Genomic DNA, 22,590 nt, shown 5'->3' on the forward strand with positions numbered 1-22,590 from the left:
GTGGCAAAGGTCATTTTACGGTCTGGGTAGGTATGGATTTTTGGGTGGCAACTGTATTTTAAGGGATTAGGGTGGTTATGGCTTTTTGAGTGTCAAGGGTATTTTTAGGGTTTAGGGTAGGTATGAGTTTTTGGGTGGCTAGTGTCTTTTTACAGTTTAGGGTGGGTAGGGTTTTTTTGAATGGCAAGGGTAATTTTAGGATGAGTCTGTGTTATTGGGTTGCAAGTGTAAGATTAGGCTTTAGGGCGTGTGTGTTTTTGGGTGGCAACGTTAATATTAGGGTTTAGGGTGGGTATGCATTTTTGGGTGGCAAAGGTAATTTAAGGTTTGGGGTGTGGTTTTCTGGGTCGAAAGTGTAATTTTAGGGTTTGGGGCGAGTATGCATTTTTGGGTGGCAAAGGTAATTTTAGGTATAAGGGTGGGTGTGGATTTTTAGGTGACAAGGGCATTTTTAGGGGTGAGAGTGGACATGGGTTTCTGGGTTGCAAAGGTAATTTAAGGGTTTAGGGTGGCTATGGGTTTTTGGGTGGCAAGGGTATTTTAAGGTGCAGGGTGATTATGGGTTTTTGGATGGCAAGGGTAGGTATGACTTTTTGGGTAGCAAGGGTAATTTTAGGGGTTTCTAGGTGGCAAGGATCATTTTAGGGTTAAGGGTGGAAATGCATTTTTGGGTTGCAAGGGTAATATTAGGGTTAGGGTGGGAGTGGGTTTTTGAGTGGCAAGGGTAATTTTAGGATGACAAGGTAGTATGCATGTGTGTATATATACAAACACACATAGGGGTTATACTTACCTGTTACATTTTTACCACGCATATGCCCTTACCATACATGCATTTACAATAAAAAATTTCGTTGTAGAGGCATATGTGGTAAAGGCATATTCGTTGTAAAGACTTGCGTAGTAAAGATGCTTACATTGTAAAGACAACGTGAAAAAGGCATGTGTGGTAATGGCATGCATGAATGTTCCATCTAACCATCTCATAGTCGCCAATATGCCTAAAATAATCTTTTGGTAATTTGTGTTTCCAAAAGTTAGTTTGCACACATTCATCCAAGTTTCTCATTTCTGGTTATGGTCTGGCTTGACAGCGCTGCTCCAGGTACTGGAGACAAATGGTGCATTGCATTATTCCTTGACCTATCTTCAGCTTTCAGTCCCATTTATCACAACGTTCTCCTTTGTGCACTAGGAGGGCCAGAGAAGGCATAGTGCGGAAAAGGTTCAGAACCTACCAGACTAACAGGAAACTATGCATGAGAGCAGGCGATTCTATATTTGGTCCCTCATACGTTCCATTTGGAGTGTCACAAGGATCTGTCCTAGCCCCCCTATTAGTCAACTTGTATGCCGACTTCCGGTGACATATTCTACATTGCGTTTATAGACTTACTCTAGTGCATGAATGATCAGCAGTTGTACTTCAACACGGATGGCACAGATTACACTAGTTCACTTGCCAAAAGTGCTTCCGTCATCGAGATCGTAACCTTTATTCAGCTGCCTAAGCTTGAACTTTCAGGGACCGACACATGGAATCGGAATGATATTAAAGTATCTTGGATAACAAGGTAATTTATGTTATTTTGCTCTGACAGCAGAATCAGATTGGAGGTGGGCAGTCATTAACCTACATGGATTTTTAGGACTTGCTTGACAGTGCAACTGTCGCCTGACCTTTTAACCTACACCAATATTATTTCACACTTCTTTGTTTCGACACAAATGTGTATCTATTCCTATGGTCTTTACTTGTAAACATACAACATTCCTTTAAAGCCAGACCTATTGCCAATGTTTGATTTCATTTTAGAATGTCTGGCTAGCGCAGAGGCGGAGCTCTTAGTCACACGCCACAAGATGACTTACCGTGGGAGGTTGTCTTCGTCCAGGTTGTTGAGGCCCATGGAGGAGCTGCATAGATGAGTCTGCACCAGATCAAGGTCATCGCCTGCCAAGGCCTCATTAAGCAGGGCAACCGTAGACAGCATTTCCACAGCGATAAATAATTCTTCCTGAGCCAGGAAATTCTGCAGAAACAGGACATGTGTTATGTATAATTCATATAACAAACAAAACAATTTAATTAGCACTACAAAACAATGCTTCATTACTTCTTGTGTAAAACGTCCTCCAGTGACTCAGTTGTTCCATGGAAAACAGTAAAAGAAAACTTAAGTTAGCCAAAGGTATTTTCACCCTTTTATATAATGTTTGTTTGGAATAGAGTGCATATGCTACAGGTATCAATTCGAAATCCAATTTAAATACACCAATTTAGGAAGAGTAGGGGAACTTCACAGCCAGATGAAAGGTTTAGCAGGTACTTAACAAAACAAACATTGGCCTAGCCAGCAGGTTTGGCCATGGCCTGCCATTTTTTAAGAATATAAGCATCAGAAATTAAAACTGTAAAGTAATAAGAAGTGAAATGTAGTGGCATGCATATGTGTGTAAAACGTAAAAATAGTTCCATTAAAAAAATAAACAAAAAAACAGAATAAAGCAGAGGTCAGACTACTAGACCTGCCACCGGAATGAACTACTATTTAGATGGTCATGTAAATGTTCAAGAGCCAAAATTGTCGTCATTCACAGTGAAGGCGGCCAGCAGCTAAAGTGGTCTGACCCACAGGCTTATGCTGTATGCTGTGGTGGGCAGAAGCAAGATGTGACCAATGACGAGGACAGACCAAAAGCCCCTTTCTCTAGAAAAGGAAAGCACTCTTAAAAAGAGGATACCCTTCATGATAATAATGTGAGGTCTTTTAACACTTTATAACACTAATGCAGGTTCTAATTGTTATAAAAGCTTGTGTTACTATTACCTAATTTAATATTATACCCGTTTTCCAGACCCTGGAAAGATGAGGACTGCAATGGTCATGACAAGATTTGAACTCGTGACCTGCAGATCACATGACGTCAGCTTTGAGCTTTCATCTCATTCAGCCATCCGGCTAATTTACACTGTTTTGTAAGCTATGAGGATGCTATAGGCCGCTTCCTTCAGGCGCATGTCACTCCAAACCACACAGAACCGCAATTAGGAGCAGACAATTATCGGTCAGATGTAATATTTGAAGTCACGTAAGATCAGGAATAACTCTGATTGAAGCCAGGAAACATTTGAACTGAGTGGGAATTCTTAAAGGTTAGATTGATGGTCATTATTCTAAGAGGTACACACTAGGAGCATGCCTTCCCTGTGTTTTCGGTAAAAGTGTCAGAAAATTCAAGGACTGGAAAAAAAATGAGCCACAAATGCTGAAAACTGATAATTAGTTCATAAACAATCGTTTTTCTGTGAAATGTTTACATTTTTGAGTCCTCTGCAGTCAAAATATAATAAAATAAAGCATGTATGTTTTCTGGCACATTTGTTCAGACAGCCAAAAAGAGAAAAGTACTATCTGAAAGCTCGTATAAATGCTTTAAATATCCCCATCAAGCTTGTCCCTAACTTTCAATCTTGAACGCCATTTCACTCTCGATGCCCGGCCGTACAGACGGCCACTGCACAGGGGGGAGAGGAGGCCTCTGATGAGATTCCTTCCTGGGGCACGATAAGGTACTCCAGAAAGAAATAGGAATTGGAGTAGATGACAAATAGGAGAACAGTGCCCCAGGATGGACTGTTCATAGCACTGCCGACATTACAGTAAGATACCCGTATTTAAAATGAGTGTAGAAATGGTTAAGGTAAGAGATAGGGCAGGATGACTCAGAGGGGACATTGGTGGCAAATTATATCTTTACAATACTGCCAAAAAAAGCATTTGGGGCCCAAAATAATACTTAAAAAATCCTGCATGAACCTTAAAGCAAACCTGTATGTTACTACAGGTGGATAACACATTTATGGAATGACATTTTGATGACTACAGGTAAGCCCACGTTTATAGCCAATATATATTACGAGAAAACAGATTCATCCTGCCTGTCTCCTTGAGAAAAGATCTTATTGTTTTTGGCCATTAAAGTCATCCTGGCATTTTCAAAACAAATGAAAAGGCTTAGGCACGTGTACTGGTGGCCAGGTATGGATATTCAGACAGAAAGATCCATACGAGAATGTGTGTAGTGTTCAATTTGTGACAGAACAGTAAGATTTAGAGTGCAGTCTATGGTTCTGAGAAGATTACCCAAAGAACCTGGGGATGATGTGGCTCTGGAAATGTTGGGCCCCATCAAGATTTCAAGTGTTGACAAGTATGTTATTTTATTTCTATTTTTTACAATATATGTACTCAAGGTGGCCCGAAGTCACTATTCCTAATGCTGTCAAAATAGGAGATGTTATTGGGTTCCTTAAGCAAGTGTTAGTAGAACGGAACCCTGCACATTCAGTCTTGACCGACAACGGAGATGAACTAGATTCCAGATAAGTGGAGACATTCCTTTTGCATAGGGGAAACTAAGCATAGGAAGGCTGCCTTCTACCACCCTGGGGCAAATGGTATAGTGGAAATGTCCAATGGGGTGTTAAAAGAAACCATACAGAGAGCTGTTTTGGGATGTTTGTGTTGAAGGAAGGAATTACTAGGAAAGGTTAGGAACTACAGATTGACACCCAATACAACAATGGGTGTCAGCCCATTTTAATTGTTCCGCAAAGTAAGTCTAATACATTGATTTGTCCAGCATGTGTAAACAATAAATCTGTGAGTAGTAGGAGTATTGAGGATGATTCAGACGAGAAAAGGGTGTTAGAACAAAGGAAGATGATTGAGAGAAAGGAGAGTTTTGATATCCGCAATGTTGAGAAGACTACTTTGCTACAGGTGAGATGTGGTGAAAATAAAATATCCGTAGAAGGGAACTGAACAATTTTAATCTACATTTTTACCTCCCATGAAAGTAATTAAGATATTTAAGAATGCTATCAGAAAGGAGGATCGTAGGATCTAGAATTTAAGTACAGTAGCAAAACGTCCTGGTGTTCTGGCTGTTAGTAAACAAGAATGCATTGAGTCCAGTGTATGTAAATGTTTGAGGAAAAGTTTAAGATGTTGTAAAAGGTCAAGGAGAATATGTATTATCTTTACATCACGTTAATGGGCCTTCAATTCTGTCTAGTTGTTATTTTGATCTATTTACAAGAATATATATATATTCTTGTATCATGCTTACTCACCTTCAGTTCTGCTAGTCTGATTGTTACTGCACTTTTTTTAATTTACATTGTTATTGTTCAATTCTAATGGGACTCACGTGAAATGTTTTATGTTCAAGTTTCCCAGTTTTTATTTTAATAAGATGAAGTCTGCAAAAGTTGTAATTCTGTAGTTTGTGTGTTAAGTTTATTTTACAAATGTTTTGTGTGCTGTTTTGACAAAGGGTGGGAGGTATGTGGTATCTTCCTAGTAGACAACGTCATTACTCATTGAGTTCCAGAATCTCTGCGTAGAATGTGTGGTGGTTAGGACTGGAAAAGAAACAGAGTAAGCAAGGAGAAGCTGCTGGTGAGCGGCGGCCGAGGTGTAGTTCCTGTATCTTGAAAAAATAGACTTCTAGTCTCCATCTGTCGACTCCCTACTTTTCTACACAATACTTGCTGACCGGATTTGTTGGTATGTGTAGACGCATGGTCTTGCCAAATTACAACTACACTTCTCAATCCCCGAAACCACAGAAATAAGATTTGCTAAGAATGCTTAGGAATGAATGACAGTGGCTGAGACTTTACTTGGGGATAGGCGCTCAAACAACACATGCCCTAGTTGATGCACGCAGCAAAATGCTGCAGAAAAAGGTGCCTTAACCACGTCGGCACTGATGACGAGCTCAGCTCGTCATCAGTTGCGCCGCTCGCACGCTGATGACGAGCTGAGCTCGTCATGTAACGCGCGTTTTTAAAAAACGCTGCGTACCGCGGGAAAAGCCGCAGCGCGCATGCGGTTAAAAGAGCAGGTACAAAAAGGAGTATATGCACCTGCAGCAGTGCTGCCCCAGAACCTGTGACACTGTCCCAGTGGCTCACATGTCGGTCTGACCCAGAGCTGGAATCTTACAAGTAGGTGCCTTTTATGAAATCAGTCAGATGCAGAATTTCATCAGGCTGAAGTATGCATGTGATACCTTAGTGGTAGAATGACGATTCTCCAATTAATATGCAGAGGGAATCTTGATTTTTTAACAACTCGCTCACAAGAGCGGCACAGCTAACCTGGGGAAATGAGTTAACAAAGCTAATAAGTTAGTTGGTACTTTGTTATTAACTTTGGTTGAGGCTAAAAGAGTCAATGGTGTAGTTCAATGCAGGAAGGGGTGGAGTATACCTAGGAAATCTGAAAACTAATGGGAAATCGACATGGACAAGTAACTGATGGAGACAAAATGAGTTGCTGTTTTACGTGATCCAGTGAAAGTATCTAGAGAGGCTTGTTTTAAATTACTGTGTGTTCGTTTAATCTGCTGCACCTGCTTCACCCCTAGGGTCTTGCACAAGATCTGACCGCAAGTACCCAATACATGTGCCCAGGGCCGGACTGGCCTTAGCAGGGACCGGGCATTTTCCCAGTGGGCCGAAAGGGTGGGGGCAGGTTTTGGACCGGTGGGGGCCGTTTTGGTAAAGGGGGCCGGTTTTGCAGCAGTGCTGTAATATCTGCCCCCGGTACCAAAAGCAGCAGTGGTTACCCACCAGCTTCTAAACCTCCCTCCCCAGACACCCGGTCCAACTGAATTGCCAGGGCTGGTTTGCATTTCCAATCCGACCCTGCATGTGCCGGGAGGGTCTGCCCAAGCAGCCTCTTGTCACATGGTGTGGGAATGCGTCAATATCAGTCAATACTGGCTAGAAAAAAGGGATCTACTTATATCATTGACTAGAGGACACAAATCAGGCATTCAAGGGATTACAAAATGTAAATTCACAGATTTGGTGCTACTCTCAGCAAAGAGGTAAAGGGCTATAACCTGCAGTTACACCCCTCATTCCTAGGAACCCCCTTTGAAGGGCAACCTTGCAGAGAAAGACAACAGTGGAGAATTATATAAGTACAGTGTAGTACCGGCAAGAGGAAAGATTCAGCAGCTATGTCATGGGACTCAATGTTGTTGAAATTCAACCAAAATCGGACTACAGACGCCCTTGACAGCTAGAGTCACAGGTGGAAGTGCAACTATTGGCTTTATGAATTAGAGGTGAGACCTGCCAACAGGGAACTGGACATAGAGGCTAACAGACAACATAAGCAAGGAAACATGTGCTATTGTGGAGAATATGTGAAAGTGGGGGCCTAAAAACGGAATAACTAACCGTGGGGTGGTTCTCCCCTCCCCTTCCCCTTGACTGGCTAAAATAAAACATTTGCAAGAGTATCATGGAATGCAGGTCAAACAATGCGCAATGGTACAGGCAACCCCTCCTCAGACGCGTGTCAATAAAGTGAAAACTGGAAATAGGCCAAACTTTATAAGCTGACTCTCCTTGTTCTTGTAGTTTCGGTTTTCCCTTTTCTATTGCCTTGACTTGTGTATTGCATTCAGACCTTTTATGCATTTACTGTGTTCAATATGCTCTGAACCATATATTAAGCACTATAGGGCGTGCTTATTGTGTTATGTCGAATAGAGATCAGTTTTTAACAAAAATGGTAGCGCCTGAAGCAACTCGAAGATATCTCTAGGTGAGTTGGAAAGAGAGTCCAAGAAAGACTTGCGCTGGGAGGCCTCAGTACTACTGCCCCACAGCTGTCAGGGGCGGCTCTGTTCTTGTTATAGCTACTGCCCCCCTTGGTATTTGGCCCCTGCACACTCTGCCTGCAGGATGGACGGACTGTGTCTCTTTTGCGACTGTTGTCCATTGTGCATTCTGGCACTGAGGGGAGTGGGGCATCACCCCTGTTTTCATTGTTTGGAATGTGGCTGGGAGGAGGAATCCGAAGGTTCTGCTCAGAAAGAGTCAAAAGAAGGCGCGACCTCACTCTTTGGATGAGGATGACCTATGGAAAAGAGGACTGGTGTTGCTGTGTTCTGTGAAAGTTCTACATAAAGACCCTTCCCAGAAAGATGCTGCCATTGAATCTGCAGTGAAAGCCATGGAGGGCAGGATTGGATTGGGGGCGTGTCTTCTTGTGTGATTTCAAAGGAACATGATTGGAGGGACTGAAGATTCGATCCAAGCCTTGGAGAAGAAAAGTTTAAAGACAGTGTGATTGATAGTGATTTGAGGCTGGACGGGACAGTAGAGCCAGTGGAGCCGTCTGAGGGTACTCTGGTGATGTGTGAGGAGTTCCTCCCAGCTCCTATGAATGTGATGGGTTAGTGGCTAGAATGAATTTAAGGATCACGTTCTCTTCCTGTCCCAAGTATACTGTGGCAGACTCCCACTTTCATCATGGGTGGTACTATGGTATTGTTAACTTAGTCTTTTATAGCGCCAACTCACCAACAGGTCTCTAGGCGCTTAAACAAACAGCAAGCAACAATACATGAGGAAGGAAGAGAGCCAGGGACCTATAATAAAATGTATTTAACTGGATCAAGTGCCTCCCTAAATAAAAAGGTTTTTAACAACTTCCTAAAACGCAGGAGATTCGCTTCTTTCCGAAGTGATTCTGGTAGATTGTTCCAGTTCTGCGGAACCAAAACCGAGAAAGACCTGCCGCCTTTGGTTTTTAACTTATAACGAGGGCAGACCAAAAGCTGGGATCCGGCGGACCGCAAGACTCGCTTGGGGGTGTATAACTCCAAGCGCTCTTTGATATACACAGGAGCCTGCCCATAGATGGACTTGTGGGCTGTACACAGGCTCTTAAACTCCACCCTCTGTTCGATGGGGAGCCAGTGTAGCTTGAGTAGTAAAGCAGATGCATGGGATCTTCTAGGTAGCTTGAAGATCAGACGCGCCGCGTCATTCAGGACCACCTGCAATCTATTAATCAAGATTTTAGGTAGGCCTAAATAAAGGGCGTTCCCATAATCTAGCCTCGAAACGATGGTGGCCGAGACTACCATACGGAGTGCGGAAAAGGAAAGAAGAGGGGACAACTTTCGTAACTGTCTGATCAAGCCAGTACACATCCCTACTACTGAGGAGATCTGACTGGTCATAGACAACTCATTATCAATCTTAATTCCGAGACTTTTTACTTTGTCACTCGGTGTCGGTGAGGGCCCTAGTTCCTGCGGCCAATAGAGATCACACCAAGGCGAGACTAAGGTGGAGACCACCAATACCTCCGTTTTTTCCGGATTTATTTTCAACAGATTGGCCGTCATCCAGCTAACCGTATGTCTGAGGATGTTCTGAGCGCTAGTTTGTGCCAAGATCGTATTATCAATACTCAGCAACAACTGGGTGTCATCAGCGTAATTAAATACGCGGCAACCCATGTTAGCTAGAGAGTCAATCAACGGCTGGAGGTACAGGTTAAAAAGCAGTGGGGATAGTGCGGAACCCTGAGGGACTCCGCACTCCAGAGTACCCACTTTAGAAATGGCATCCCCCAGTTGGAACCTCTCGGTCCTGCCGGTCAAAAAAGATTGGAGCCACTGATGGACCTGACCCTTTATCCCAAACGCAGCCAATCTGTCCAATAGCAGGGAATGGCTGACAGTATGGAACGCCGCTGATAGGTCTACGAGTATCAGGGCGCTCGGTTTCTCACTGTCAGCCATACCTCTCAACTCATCCAGCACCGATAGCATCACCATCTCGGTGCTGTGATGTGCACGAAATCCCGCCTGACGCTCCTGGAGAAGATGGTGCAATTCCAGGAATGAGGAGAGGGACCTCAGCACATGTTGCTCCAAAATCTTGGACAGAAAGGGCAGTTGGGATATCGTCCTATAGTTTTTTAGAATGGCCGGGTCGGCTCCATGCTTTTTTAACAGAGGCCTCACACGTGCCTCCTTGAGACTTGATGGTAGATGACCAGTCTCCATTGAGCTGTTAAGAAGGGATATAATGTGATTTTCCAGGATAGGGCGCGCCAAACAAAAGACCTTAGGGGGACACGGGTCCGCTGGGGAGCCTGACTTAATGTTGTTCATAATCTGCTCAAGGCTTAGAGAGTCCAATTCAGGAAACTTAGAAAGATATACTTCGGGGGAAAACTGAGCTTCTTGTGACGGACAGGGGCCCTTCAGGGCACTCTTCTTAATCTCAGAAAGGATAATTTCCACCTTCTCGAGAAAGAAGCTTTGAAAACTGTCGGCAGTTATTGTTATTTCCGATGTTTCTAGTTTTTTGCTCAGCTCAGTTAAGATTTTAAATGTTTCCTTCTGTATATTGTCCGCTTGACTTATACGAGTTTCATAAAAATCTGCTTTTGTAGCCCTAATCAATTTCTTATATGACTTAAGTGAGATTCTGTATTGTTCCCTGTCTGTCCCGTCTTTCGTTCTCCTCCAGATCCTTTCTACACACCTGAGTTTCTTTTTGTGGTCCCTCAAAAGCGGAGTAAACCATGGGGCGCCTTTTACTATTCCTTTTACTTTTTGTAGTTTCTCAGGTGCTATCTGGTCGATTATTAAGCAAAAGAATACTAAGTTCCCCGGGGATGGAAAATGAAGTGAGTGTAAAGATATGGAGACAGAACGTAAGCAGGGAACAGGGTGTTCCCTTATTGGAACTAGGAGACCTCACACACCCAGGAACCTAGGTGTCATGCTTCATCATTGGTCTCCTGCTCCTCGTCAGACTGGCGCTGCAATGTCTGACGGGCGCCGTAGGCGCTCTTTGTTGGAGATCTTTTGTTCCAGCCAATGGTTTGAGTGCGTGTGAGGGGTCTGGTGAAAGTGTAGTCGTGAGGGAGTAGTGAAATTAAAAGGAAGTGAGTCAATCCACAAGGGACTTTATTCACGTGGCTGACTCCCTTAGTTAAAATGGTGGGAGGGGAGAAAGGAACTGCTTAGTCTACAGTGGGCTAACTCAACCCTCTAAAAAGGTCGACATGTTTCTTGCCTGTCTGGCAATTCTTCAGGACCTCGGGTGTTAGGTACTACACAGTGAGAGTAAGGTAAACATTAAAATTGAAGGAGAAAGATACAACCTCACTGGGTCAATCAGGGAGAAGGCCACTCGGTCCTGCTCTAGAGGGGAGACCCAGAAAAAATATATATATAGAAGTAAGCCAATTAGCATAGTAAGTGGCAATATCTCATAATACTAGGTTCCCTAAAGACTCCATAAAACACACACAAATAAAACATAATGAAAGGGTATTTCAGAATTACACAATGATGGGCGTATTAAAGGTAGTACGTCCATTCCTGACATTTGGGCAGTGTAATTGTGGATAAAATATGTTGTTCAATACAAACGATTAGACGAAGAGAATATCACAGCACATTAGATAACTGGGTTCGTGCTTACCCTAGGAGTAACCCTAAAGGGCCCCGCAGTCTGTTCCCGTTGGGGCTGTTCAGAAAGGTAAGGTACCTGCAAAAGAGGAACAGATACAGGCACCCGGATGGTGTGTTCAACATAAAACATGCCAGGGAAGCGGGCAAGTTAGAAAGCACGAGCTCAAAAGAAAGGAATCTGTGAATGGTGGGACCAAAGAGGCTCATTAAAGACCCCCACTCGGCCTAATGGGTCCGGCCAGCCATCGGTTTGCCCTGCTCGGTATGCCATTATCCTACATCAAGACTGCGTGTACACTAGACCCCACTACTGAGCCTGGGACCGGGCGGGTCTGCGAAGCCAGTGAGCACCATACTCCCAAGGGGGAGAACGTATCAATGCTGTCCCAGGGAGGGCAGCCAGGCTACAGCAATCCGTACTACGGGCTACCGGATAAGCCAAACCGGCCCGATCACCGGCACCAGAGCCCGGCCTATCGATACACCTCCAGCCAGGACGCGGAACACTTATGCAGGGCTTCCCATGGCTAAAAGCGTGCCCTCCAAGTCAGAGATTAGGGTATCAACAAAGTGCTCTACATGGTAGAACCAATCACGATAATGCAGTGCCACCTGCAAATGAGACCATTACACCGCAACGGCGCTTACCTGATGCACGAACAGCCAAGGAGAAGAACCTACCCCCAACGTGAGGCGCCCCAGTCGGTGGCGCGGAACAGCTGGTCCCGACCCGGAGTAGCCAACGGGATTAAATGCTGTTTCACCGTGCCTCCGTGCAGTGACGCCCCGTCAGTGGGCGTGGCTGACGTAACCTCGACCGCGCATGCCCAGGGGTGCAGACGCGTGTGATGCGTCTAGGCTGAGATTACAACCCCGAGAGTGGCGGCCATCTTGGCATGGGGTGACTTGTTACGGGGACAGTGCCCTACTCGATGTACTGTTGGAAATTGCAACAAAGAGCGCGTAGGTATAGTAGTATTGATTGTGTGTCGAAGGTGGCACCTGCAATAATAACCTCACTAGATGGTTTGGAGAGGGAGGTGTAAAAAGGGGGTAGTGATGAACCGCAGTGAGGGGAACATTCAAGGGAAGATCCGCAAGATCTAGTTGCGAAACCGGACCGTCAAGACCCAGCCGTGGTGTTGGGTGGTTAACTTGGGTTATTTGAATGGCAGCTGAGTTGGATAAACTCGAAGTGCTAGTATCAAGACCAGTGTATCCTAGCAAAAATCGAGCTCTAATAGCACGGGCATTTGGATGTCAACAGGGACTATGGTCAAGCATAAGGTAAGACAAGAGGACAGTATGGGATAAGGGGCTGAAATCGCCAGTAAAAGGAATAGCAGAGGTACAATGGTATATCTTTATGCTGTGGTAGCAGTCTATGATATTTGCCAATGTAAAGGGGTCATGTATAATTACCTTGAGGGAGGTCCCAGTGTTACATAGGGGTACAGAAGGCAAAGGACAGTGATGGATAAGGAAAACCAATGAACAATGACTATCAGCCAGAAAGTAGGTTTATCTCGCTAATAGTGTCCAAGGCACAGAGTCGTTAAGGCCCAGGGTGTCCAGCTGGAGGCGATGTATCCATCGCTGTTCGATTCTGAACAGTGCTTGGTGAGTGATGGAAGCGTGGGACTCAAGAACCAACCATTTGATGTTGTCAGCTTGGTGGCCATGTTGGACATAGTGTTCATACAATCTTGTGTGGGTTTTAGAGCAACGGATGTTGCTCTTATGTTCCATAATCCTTAGTTTTACTTGTCTCATAGTCATGCCAATGTAGTGTTTGCCACAAGGGCAGGTCAGTAGGTAAATGCATCTAGAACTGTTGCAATTTGTGTGCTTGTTCATGTGCCAGGTGAAATTATCTGAAAGTTTTATCACTTTGCATTGTGTTGTTTGTTGGCATACAACACAACCCCCGCATGGGTAGTGACCCACCACCGGTGGAAGCCTCCACAGGGTACTCTGGTTGGTGGAAGTTTGTTTTTTGGGGCGTGTATGAATAAGGGAGTCTTTTAAATTGGCCGTACGCTTGAAGGCAAAGCGAGGGCGTGGTATTTCTAGGTCCCCTGTGTTCAGTAAACCCCAATGTCTATTGACTGTTTTCTTCAGGAATGTAGAATTCTGTGTGAAACAAGTCACGCAGGTAATCACGTCATCAGGCTCTTTTGGGCGTGTCACCAATAAAGCCTCTCTGGGGTTATAGAGGGCTCTTTTGCGTGAGTTGTTGACCAGTCTAGTGGGATAACCTCTGTCTTGTAATTTGTGTTGAAGTATTACAGATTCTTTTTTGTAATCAGGGGTAGTGGTACAGTTCCTTCGAATCCGGAGGAACTGCCCAAAAGGGAGGTTTTCCCGTAGAGATCTGGGATGATGGCTACCAAAGAGGAGTAAGCTATTCCTGTCCGTCTCTTTCCTGTACAGAGAGGTACTCAGACCCTCCTGATTCAGACTAATGGTGAGATCAAGGAAAGGTATCTTAGTGTCTGAAATCGTGGCTGTGAATTTAAGGAATTGGTTTTGACAGTTGATCCACAGGCAAAAGGCTTCACAGCTCTCCTGGTTCCCATGCCATAAAACCAGAATATCGTCTATATACCTGCGCCATAGAGTGATATTTTGGGTATAGGGATTGTTTTCTGAGTAGATGTGGAGGTTTTCAAACGTAGCCATATAGATGCAAGCTAGGCTAGGAGCAAAAGTCGAACCCATAGAAGTCCCCTGGATCTGATGGTATAACTGGGACCCGTACTGGAAAAAGTTTTCAGTTAGTGCCATGCTGGCACATGCCATAATGAAGGAAATGGGTGTCGGTGAGTTCCAATCCTCCAGCCGGAGGGTGTGCTCAACTGCTTCAAGGGTGGCCTGCTGTGGAATGTTCGTATAGAGGGCCTCCACATCTAAAGTTAGGAGGAGGTCCACATTCTCTCTACCCTCGATGGATTCAATGAGGCGGAGTACATCACTAGTATCTTGGAGGAAGGATGGTATCTTTCTCACTATAGGCTGTAGGAATACATCGCAAAATTTGGATAATGGCTCAAGGAGTGAGCCTATGCCGGACACTATCTGTCTCCCGGGGACTGGGGTGGTACCCTTATGAATTTTAGGAAGGGTGTAAAAATAAGGGACGACCGGGTCCTTGGTGAGCAGAAAGTCAGCTTCATTCTTAGAGATCCATTCATTGGTCTCTCCTTCCATAACCAAGCTGGTGATAGCGGTGGTAAGTCTAGGTGTGGGGTCTGATGCCAGAGGTCTATAATGGCTTGTGTTAGCAAGCTGGCGTTTGCATTCAGAATCATAGTCTGTGGTATTTTGAATGACAGTTGCTCCCCCTTTGTCAGCTTGTTTGATGACAATGGAGCTATCATTACCTAGATTCTGTATAGCTAGTCTTTCCATGTTGGTCAGGTTTTTGAAGACAGGTTTATTGGGCTTTTTCTCCAGGGACTTAAGAACTGCTTTTTCAAACAACAGAACCTCTGGAGGAACCATGCCATCGGTAGGGGTAAACGTGGACGGTTTACGCAATCCAGTATCCAATGTGTCGTTCACAGGTCTTTCACCAAAGTAGGAGCTTAGGCGTATTTTCCTGAAAAGCTACTCCGAGTCGGGACCAGCTGTTCCGCGCCACCGACTGGGGCGCCTCGCGTTGGGGGTAGGTTCTTCTCCTTGGCTGTTCGTGCATCAGGTAAGCGCCGTTGCGGTGTAATGGTCTCATTTGCAGGTGGCACTGCTTATCGTGATTGGTTCTACCATGTAGAGCACTTTGTTGATACCCTAATCTCTGACTTGGAGGGCACGCTTTTAGCCATGGGAAGCCCTGCATAGGTTTTCTGCGTCCTGGCTGGAGGTGTATCGATGGGCCGGGCTCTGGTGTCGGTGATCGGGCCGGTTTGGCTTATCCGGTAGCCCGTAGTACGGATTGCTGTAGCCTGGCTGCCCTCCCTGGGACAGCATTGATACGTTCTCCCCCTTGGGAGTATGGTGCTCACTGGCTTCGCAGACCCACCCGGTCCCAGGCTCAGTAGTGGGGTCTAGTGTACACGCAGTCTTGATGTAGGATAATGGCATACCGAGCAGGGCAAACCGATGGCTGGCCGGACCCATTAGGCCGAGTGGGGGTCTTTAATGAGCCTCTTTGGTCCCACCATTCACAGATTCCTTTCTTTTGAGCTCGTGCTTTCTAACTTGCCCGCTTCCCTGGCATGTTTTATGTTGAACACACCATCCGGGTGCCTGTATCTGTTCCTCTTTTGCAGGTACCTTACCTTTCTGAACAGCCCCAACAGGAACAGACTGCGGGGCCCTTTAGGGTTACTCCTAGGGTAAGCACGAACCCAGTTATCTAATGTGCTGTGATATTCTCTTCGTCTAATCGTTTGTATTGAACAACATATTTTATCCACAATTACACTGCCCAAATGTCAGGAATGGACTACTACCTTTAATACGCCCATCATTGTGTAATTCTGAAATACCCTTTCATTATGTTTTATTTGTGTGTGTTTTATGGAGTCTTTAGGGAACCTAGTATTATGAGATATTGCCACTTACTATGCTAATTGGCTTACTTCTATATATATTTTTTTTCTAGGTCTCCCCTCTAGAGCAGGACCGAGTGGCCTGCTCCCTGATTGACCCAGTGAGGTTGTATCTTTCTCCTTCAATTTTAATGTTTACCTTACTCTCACTGTGTAGTACCTAACACCCGAGGTCCTGAAGAATTGCCAGACAGGCAAGAAACATGTCGACCTTTTTAGAGGGTTGAGTTAGCCCACTGTAGACTAAGCAGTTCCTTTCTCCCCTCCCACCATTTTAACTAAGGGAGTCAGCCACGTGAATAAAGTCCCTTGTGGATTGACTCACTTCCTTTTAATTTCACTACTCCCTCACGACTACACTTTCACCAGACCCCTCACACGCACTCAAACCATTGGCTGGAACAAAAGATCTCCAACAAAGAGCGCCTACGGCGCCCGTCAGACATTGCAGCGCCAGTCTGACGAGGAGCAGGAGACCAATGATGAAGCATGACACCTAGGTTCCTGGGTGTGTGAGGTCTCCTAGTTCCAATAAGGGAACACCCTGTTCCCTGCTTACGTTCTGTCTCCATATCTTTACACTCACTTCATTTTCCATCCCCGGGGAACTTAGTATTCTTTTGCTTAATAGTTGACTGGACACATACTCTGGACCCCTTTAAACATTGTCCACCACTGGTTCCCAATTTTGTATCGAGCTATCTGGTCGATTGCCTGACTCAGATTCCACATTAAATCCTTGTAGTCCTGGTCTAAATCTCCTTTTGAAACTAATGTTTGGACACGGTCAGGAAGGCTGCAGGTCAAGGCTTGTGAATCCACTTTTGTCCACTGCCGGACTTTTTTCGACGTAGGTTTTTTTTGGGACAAATAGCTTTCAATTGGGATCTCACAGCTCACCAGGTAGTGGACCGACCAAATACAAGGTACGGTGTCCACAAGGTTTACCCTTGGGTCTGATGTCCAGATGAGGTCTAGGATATGCCCCTTGACGTGAGTCGGGGCATTCACAAGCAGTCTGATCCCCAATGAGGACATAGTATTCTCCAGACGTCTAGTTGGCAGGTCTTTTTGAAATTTATCCCAATGCATGTTAAAATCTCCTGTCACCACAATTTTTTGATATCTAGTACATAGATCCGACATAATCGGAGCAAACAAATCATTAAAAACTGACGAGGAGTTTGGGGGACGGTACACAGTGAGGATCACTAAGCATGAGTTATTCAGCATGAACTTCACTCCAAGTGTATCAGCTAATTCTATAGTTTCAGCAATCAGCAATGTTGGTTGATCTACTCGCCTTTGGATGCCCTGACACAGCTCTATGGGATTTATATTATAATATGGAAGTAATGCTGGAGAGGAATCACCGCCTCCAGTTCCCTTACCGGTTCCCTGGCACCCTTTCTGCAAAAAAGCTCACCTTCACGTCAAGGGAGATAGTGATGTACCGAGTTTGTGGGCTTTGTTGGCCTTATCGTCAGCCTGAGGGGAACACAGTAGAAGAAGATCCATGTTGATCCAAGACCACGCAGCAAGGGCTTTCTTACAGAGTTTGCCATGCCAGAGGGAGTGACAGATTAATTTTATGCTAGATCTGTTCATGCATGTGACGTGTGGATCTTGGAATGAAAGTTCATATTGGGCTCTAAAATCAGGACTGAGTGCGAGTGGCGGAGGGAATTAAGAATGTAAAGTGTGCTGCCGGCTGTGTTTTTTTGTGTGTTCTAATGTTGTCACTCAGCTGTAAATATTTTTCCCTTTCTATTATAGCTCTTGGTGAGTGACTGAGTACATCATGTAACAGTGATTTTGTGGTTTCAAAAGTGGACCTGAAACTAATATATGATCAACAGACCTCCAGACGAGGCCTCCTATTTCAGAAGAGAAGCACATGGAGGTAAGTATCAAGACAACAGGCCTAGAAATGGCATTCTGCAGCCTTGGAGTGGACAGAAAGCCAATGGCATAGTCCTGCTTTAACTAGAGCGGAGTCCCTGAAACCAATGGCAACACTGCAACAGGCACAAGCTTTCCCCAGTGCTAAATGAGCACCCTGTGTTTGTGTCTACAACTGACACCTGTGGGACTATAAATAAGTAAGAAGCCTATTTGCTTGCTTTGAAAGGATACCATGTCTCACAAAGATCGTGTGCGGGGACATTGGGCTTGCCAAGATGGCTGATTTTTCTCCCACCAATAGCCTCTCACTTTCACCTATCCTGGCTGAATCTGGTGAAGCCACTTCGGGCTGCCTTTTAAAATAAGGAACTTAGCGCAAATCTGCTTTCAATGTGTAAACTACCTGGAATGTGAACAAGTGAGAGGGTACATCACCCTCACCCCTCAGAAGGGTGCTCTTCTGGGGTGTTTGCAGTACAGAGACCATAAGCTATAAGCTTGACTTCCCCCTTGTTAGGTGAAGCAGTGAACACAGCGCTGGCTCACCCTGGAGCTGATGGGAAGTTTCTGAAAGTACTTGCCTTGTGTTTATTATTTTTTAGTTGTATATAGCGTTGGCTATACCCGAAGGTATCAGACATTTTACATGTTATGGGAATCCATTTACTAGAAGTACATGTGGGGAATTCATCGGGGTCAAGCAGAGGTCGAAGTGGGCGGTTTCTGAGAGGCATGACATGCTCATACTTTTCTAATATATGAAAAACAGTTCCCCTACTTTTTGTGAACAGAGAACCATCCCGAAGGAAGTTGAAATGCTTCAGCTGTAATGTAAGGCTAGGAGTTTCCTTTTCTTTAAAACTGAGGGAGGGGCAGAGTGCTTAAACAAGCCTTCCTGCCAGGGTGCCTGTTTCCCTGAAGAAAAACAAATTACACTTGCACAACTGGTTAATCTGCAAATATAAAGGGTGTTTGGAAGCAGGTAATGGATTTAATTGAGGGAAACACTTGAAGCTTCCTGATGACACAGATTTATTCTTTTAAAGGGGTATTTCAAGGGAGTTACCAGCTGAGCTGTTAAGTGGGCGCTTCTAAAGAAAATACATTAAAAAAATCACTATATACAGTCAGGCTACTACTAAAATCTGTATTTTAGAATGAGTTCATCTTGAACCTTTTTGTGCATTTTGTAGCAGCCTATCTTATACTGTGTGCACTGTAAGTTTAAAATAATTATGTACATATTCACAGTGCTTTCTTGGAACTTGTAGCACTAAACATACACAAGTCACTGTTCTCCACTGCATCAAATAGGATTCAGTTATGTGGCTCTGGTTACAGACACAGCGCTCTGCAGTGCATTAACCAATAGAGGTTCCATAATGTATTATAGTGCATTTCCTACTGATTAATTTAACTTGCATTTATTTTTCATTTAAGCTGTGCCTTATTTTATATGTAGTTGTGGTAGTCCAAGATAGTCATTAAAAGTATATAACAATGCAGCATTAAGGTGATGGCGTTGGAGACAGATTAGCTGTATGACCTAGCAAAGCTAATGAAAATGTATATACCAACCTGACTGCTCAGCAAACATTTTTTGTAAAAACGCAAAAAATAATCACTTAATTTACTTGATATTAAAAAAGCCTTTCAAACAGCCAACAAAAACACTGTAATTACACCATAAAAAAATAAAAATAAAAAGCTGCCCATGTAGGACAATCGGTTGCAATCTTACCACAGCATTTTGCCTTTGGAGGTTGAAGAGCTCATTCTGGTACAATTCAGCAGCAGACGGATGGACGACGGGCAGCTGGGCCTCTGGCTGCATCAGAGCAGCCAATGTCTGCGCTGCATCCCCTGCACGGATCGCCATATTAATCCTCTGAATGGCTGCAAGCTCTGAGGAAGAACATAACCAGACAGTGCGTTACTATGCCATTCACTGAGTAAGGAACCCTTAAATAGGTCTCTGAAAATCCCTTTAATGGGGCATCACCTTCAACAGGCGAGAAGTGTGGCGCCGCGGCCAGGGCGACTGACGTTGGAACCTGGGGACCAGGGTTCGATCCCCGGCTCCGGCGGCAGGTTAGCCCAGCACCATGTGACTCTGGGCAATAGCTCGCTTAATCTTCCCGACGGCCCCCCAGCGCCTAGAGACCCTTACGGGTGATTGTGCGCTTTACAAATGTGGACTTTACTTCCAGTGCGGGCGGCACATTTCACTCTGCTTGCAAGTGTCCAAACTATACATCCTAACTGTACCTATTTAAATCCCTAAACAGCTGTCTGGGGTTAGCCCGTGCACTACTGAAAATTATTTGGATGTGTTCTGTCAATTGCTGCTTCCCTTTTTTAGTAGGACAACAATATTTTGTGAGAATAGTAAAGAGGATACTAACTAGCCACTATGTTTTTTAAACGGATAGTAAAGCCAATTCGAGGCCGCCCATCAGCTTAGTTTATAAATCAATATTCTTAAAATAAACACTGCAAATAGGCATCTCCTGAAAGATGTGCATGTTGTTAGCACTGCAAGTCCATCCCGCGCAGCATTAAGTGCAGTGAGCAAGAGATTCTCTTACGCGCCAAAAGGTGGCGCCACAGTCCCATCTACATTTTCTGTGTCTAGTCTATTTTTTCAGCTTGACCTGGTTTCGCTTTCAATATTGATTAAAATCAACAGTTCCGATATGGTTTAATTAAAACAATGAAAGGGTATGGCCTGGACAAGTGGGTCAAAAACCACATGCTATATTTGAATGCTAAGACTTCACTGAATTCACAACTGACCGAGATAAAATACGATAGAGGCGCAGAGTCTGTGATAGAGATATCAAGCCACGCCGTCAGGTACAAAGATGTACGTGAAAATAGCTATATTTAATGTCAATCACTAGTTGATTGTTTGTCCCTCTCGGTTATCGATTTAAAGGAACGCGGATTTTTAAAGTAGCTGGGTAAAGAAAGATCGCGGCCAAGTATTTGTTGCTGACGGTAGACTCGCGCCACCTTGTGGTTAAGTAAGCTAAGTACACCGACGTACCAGAAGTATAACCAAAGTATGTTATTTATTTAGAAGCTAACGCAATTGTATCCATTGCATTTGCCCCTTTTCCTGACATGATTTCGCTGATGCATGTTCTAACACGTGTAGTTCTGTCCAACCTTAAGTTAGCAGCCCGACTTTGCGCGCACAAGTGTAGAGTCTGAAAGGTGAACTCTGTCTATTGAGACGTTTGCTCCTGCAGAGCGGCCTTTAGCAAGCATGCGGGCACGGTTAATGACAGCCATGGCGCGGCAGCGGCCCGGCACTGGGCCAGCGGCGTTACTGCCAAGCAGAGGCTGGCTGCAAGGAGACGAGAGGCTGTTCAACCTCTCTGGGGCTTCAAACAAAGTGTTAGACAATAGCAAAGCAAAAGAAAGGCGCTGGAATTCCGTGCCCTTAGTAAATGACAAAGAAAGGACAAAATACTCAACGGGTCCATCAGGTTAAAGACTGCAGTCTTGTGCTATTAGGTGCATCTGCGTGACGCACTTCAGTACCGTAAATCAGAAATGCAGGTCGGTTTGTCACGGACCTGATTACCGTTTGAACAGTTTGTCCTTAACTTTATCCACATGCAGGAAACATTGTGAGACTAACACGTACGCCTACTCACCCCAAACGACAACATACTCCCACTACAGGAAACATGAGACTGAAGGTGGCAAGGGTGGGTAATGGTGAAGAAACTGCAACCACAATCGAACGTAAATCACACCAGATTTGTTTTGGTATTTGGAAAACAACCATTATTCCATGCAAGATTCAGTGCTCCAATAAATGAAATGTGAAAATGCGTAGTGTTGTAGCAAAGTTGTACTCACTACGCTCGTAAGCCTCGGCTTCCACATTGGCAACACTAACTTCCTTCTGCACTTCACCTTTGTCGAGAATAACGGGAGCACCTGCTTTCTGGCACACCAGGGAGAAAGAGACTTTAAAACACTTTCAAGACGAGGAAAACTGTGATAAAAGCATATTCTACACACCAGGTTGTGACGCACTTCTGCTCTTAGATCCCAGGCACACCTCCGATGTCTGGGCCAGTGTATCGCTGCATTTGACCCCGTGTAGCGCTCCGCTATACCAGTGGTTCCCAAACATTTTTGACCCGCGGCTCCCTTGACCTATCGGCCATTTCCCGTGGCTCCCCACTGTCACTTTTTTTGGAGGGTGGGGTGGATGTAAGCCTGTCCTCGGGCGTACTTGCATTTTTCTCCATGAAAATAATTGGGATGAAGCTGAGGAAGGTATTATAATCATATGCACAGGGTGTTTGGTATTACTAAGGAGGTGCCTCTAACAAAATATTCCTAGTTAGACTTCTTTGCCCATGCCTTTTTTTAGAGTACCCTCTCAAACTTTTTTTATCCCACTTACAGTGCTAGATAGTACCCCTATGCCTGAAGGCCCCATTGCCAAAGTGTTTCTGCGCTTGAAGAAAATTTGCATGCTCTTCCATTCCTACTCCTGTCATATGTGCCAACACACATGTCTCAGCAGGGTGACTCACAATTTCTTAAACCATGTACAGCTTTATTTTTGCTGTCTCTTCCCTAAGCTCGTCTCTAAATCCATGCAAGTAAAAAATAAATTCCTCAGATTTTTTTTTAATGTCCCTCTTTCTTGCTTATAAATGTAGTCATAATGCTGTTATAGTGTTTTACTTCCCTGTGCTCAAGGAGAGAGCAGGCCTGTCTGGAAATGTGTGTGTACTGAAAGAAATGTGTACTGGAAATATCTATGATTCCTGTATAAAAATGTCAA

General features: G+C 44.6%; 1 protein-coding gene across 2 annotated transcripts in view; it reads right to left on the reverse strand.

Moving 5' to 3' along the window:
• Positions 1–22,590, reverse strand: part of IQGAP2 (IQ motif containing GTPase activating protein 2) — a 1,127,142-nt gene that overhangs the window by 409,935 nt on the left and 694,617 nt on the right. Inside the window, exons 11-13 of one of the 2 annotated variants that reach the window (XM_078675224.1) lie at positions 21,648–21,735; positions 19,516–19,679; positions 1,873–2,033 (exon numbers count right to left, since the gene is read on the reverse strand). In XM_078675224.1, the coding sequence (XP_078531350.1) occupies positions 1,873–2,033; positions 19,516–19,679; positions 21,648–21,735 (413 nt within the window). The remainder of the gene's footprint in view (positions 1–1,872; positions 2,034–19,515; positions 19,680–21,647; positions 21,736–22,590) is intronic. The other variant, XM_078675225.1, reaches the window with a different exon arrangement.

This window comes from Lissotriton helveticus, chromosome 2_1 (genome assembly GCF_964261635.1).
Source record: "Lissotriton helveticus chromosome 2_1, aLisHel1.1, whole genome shotgun sequence".
Taxonomy (NCBI): Eukaryota; Metazoa; Chordata; class Amphibia; order Caudata; family Salamandridae; genus Lissotriton; species Lissotriton helveticus.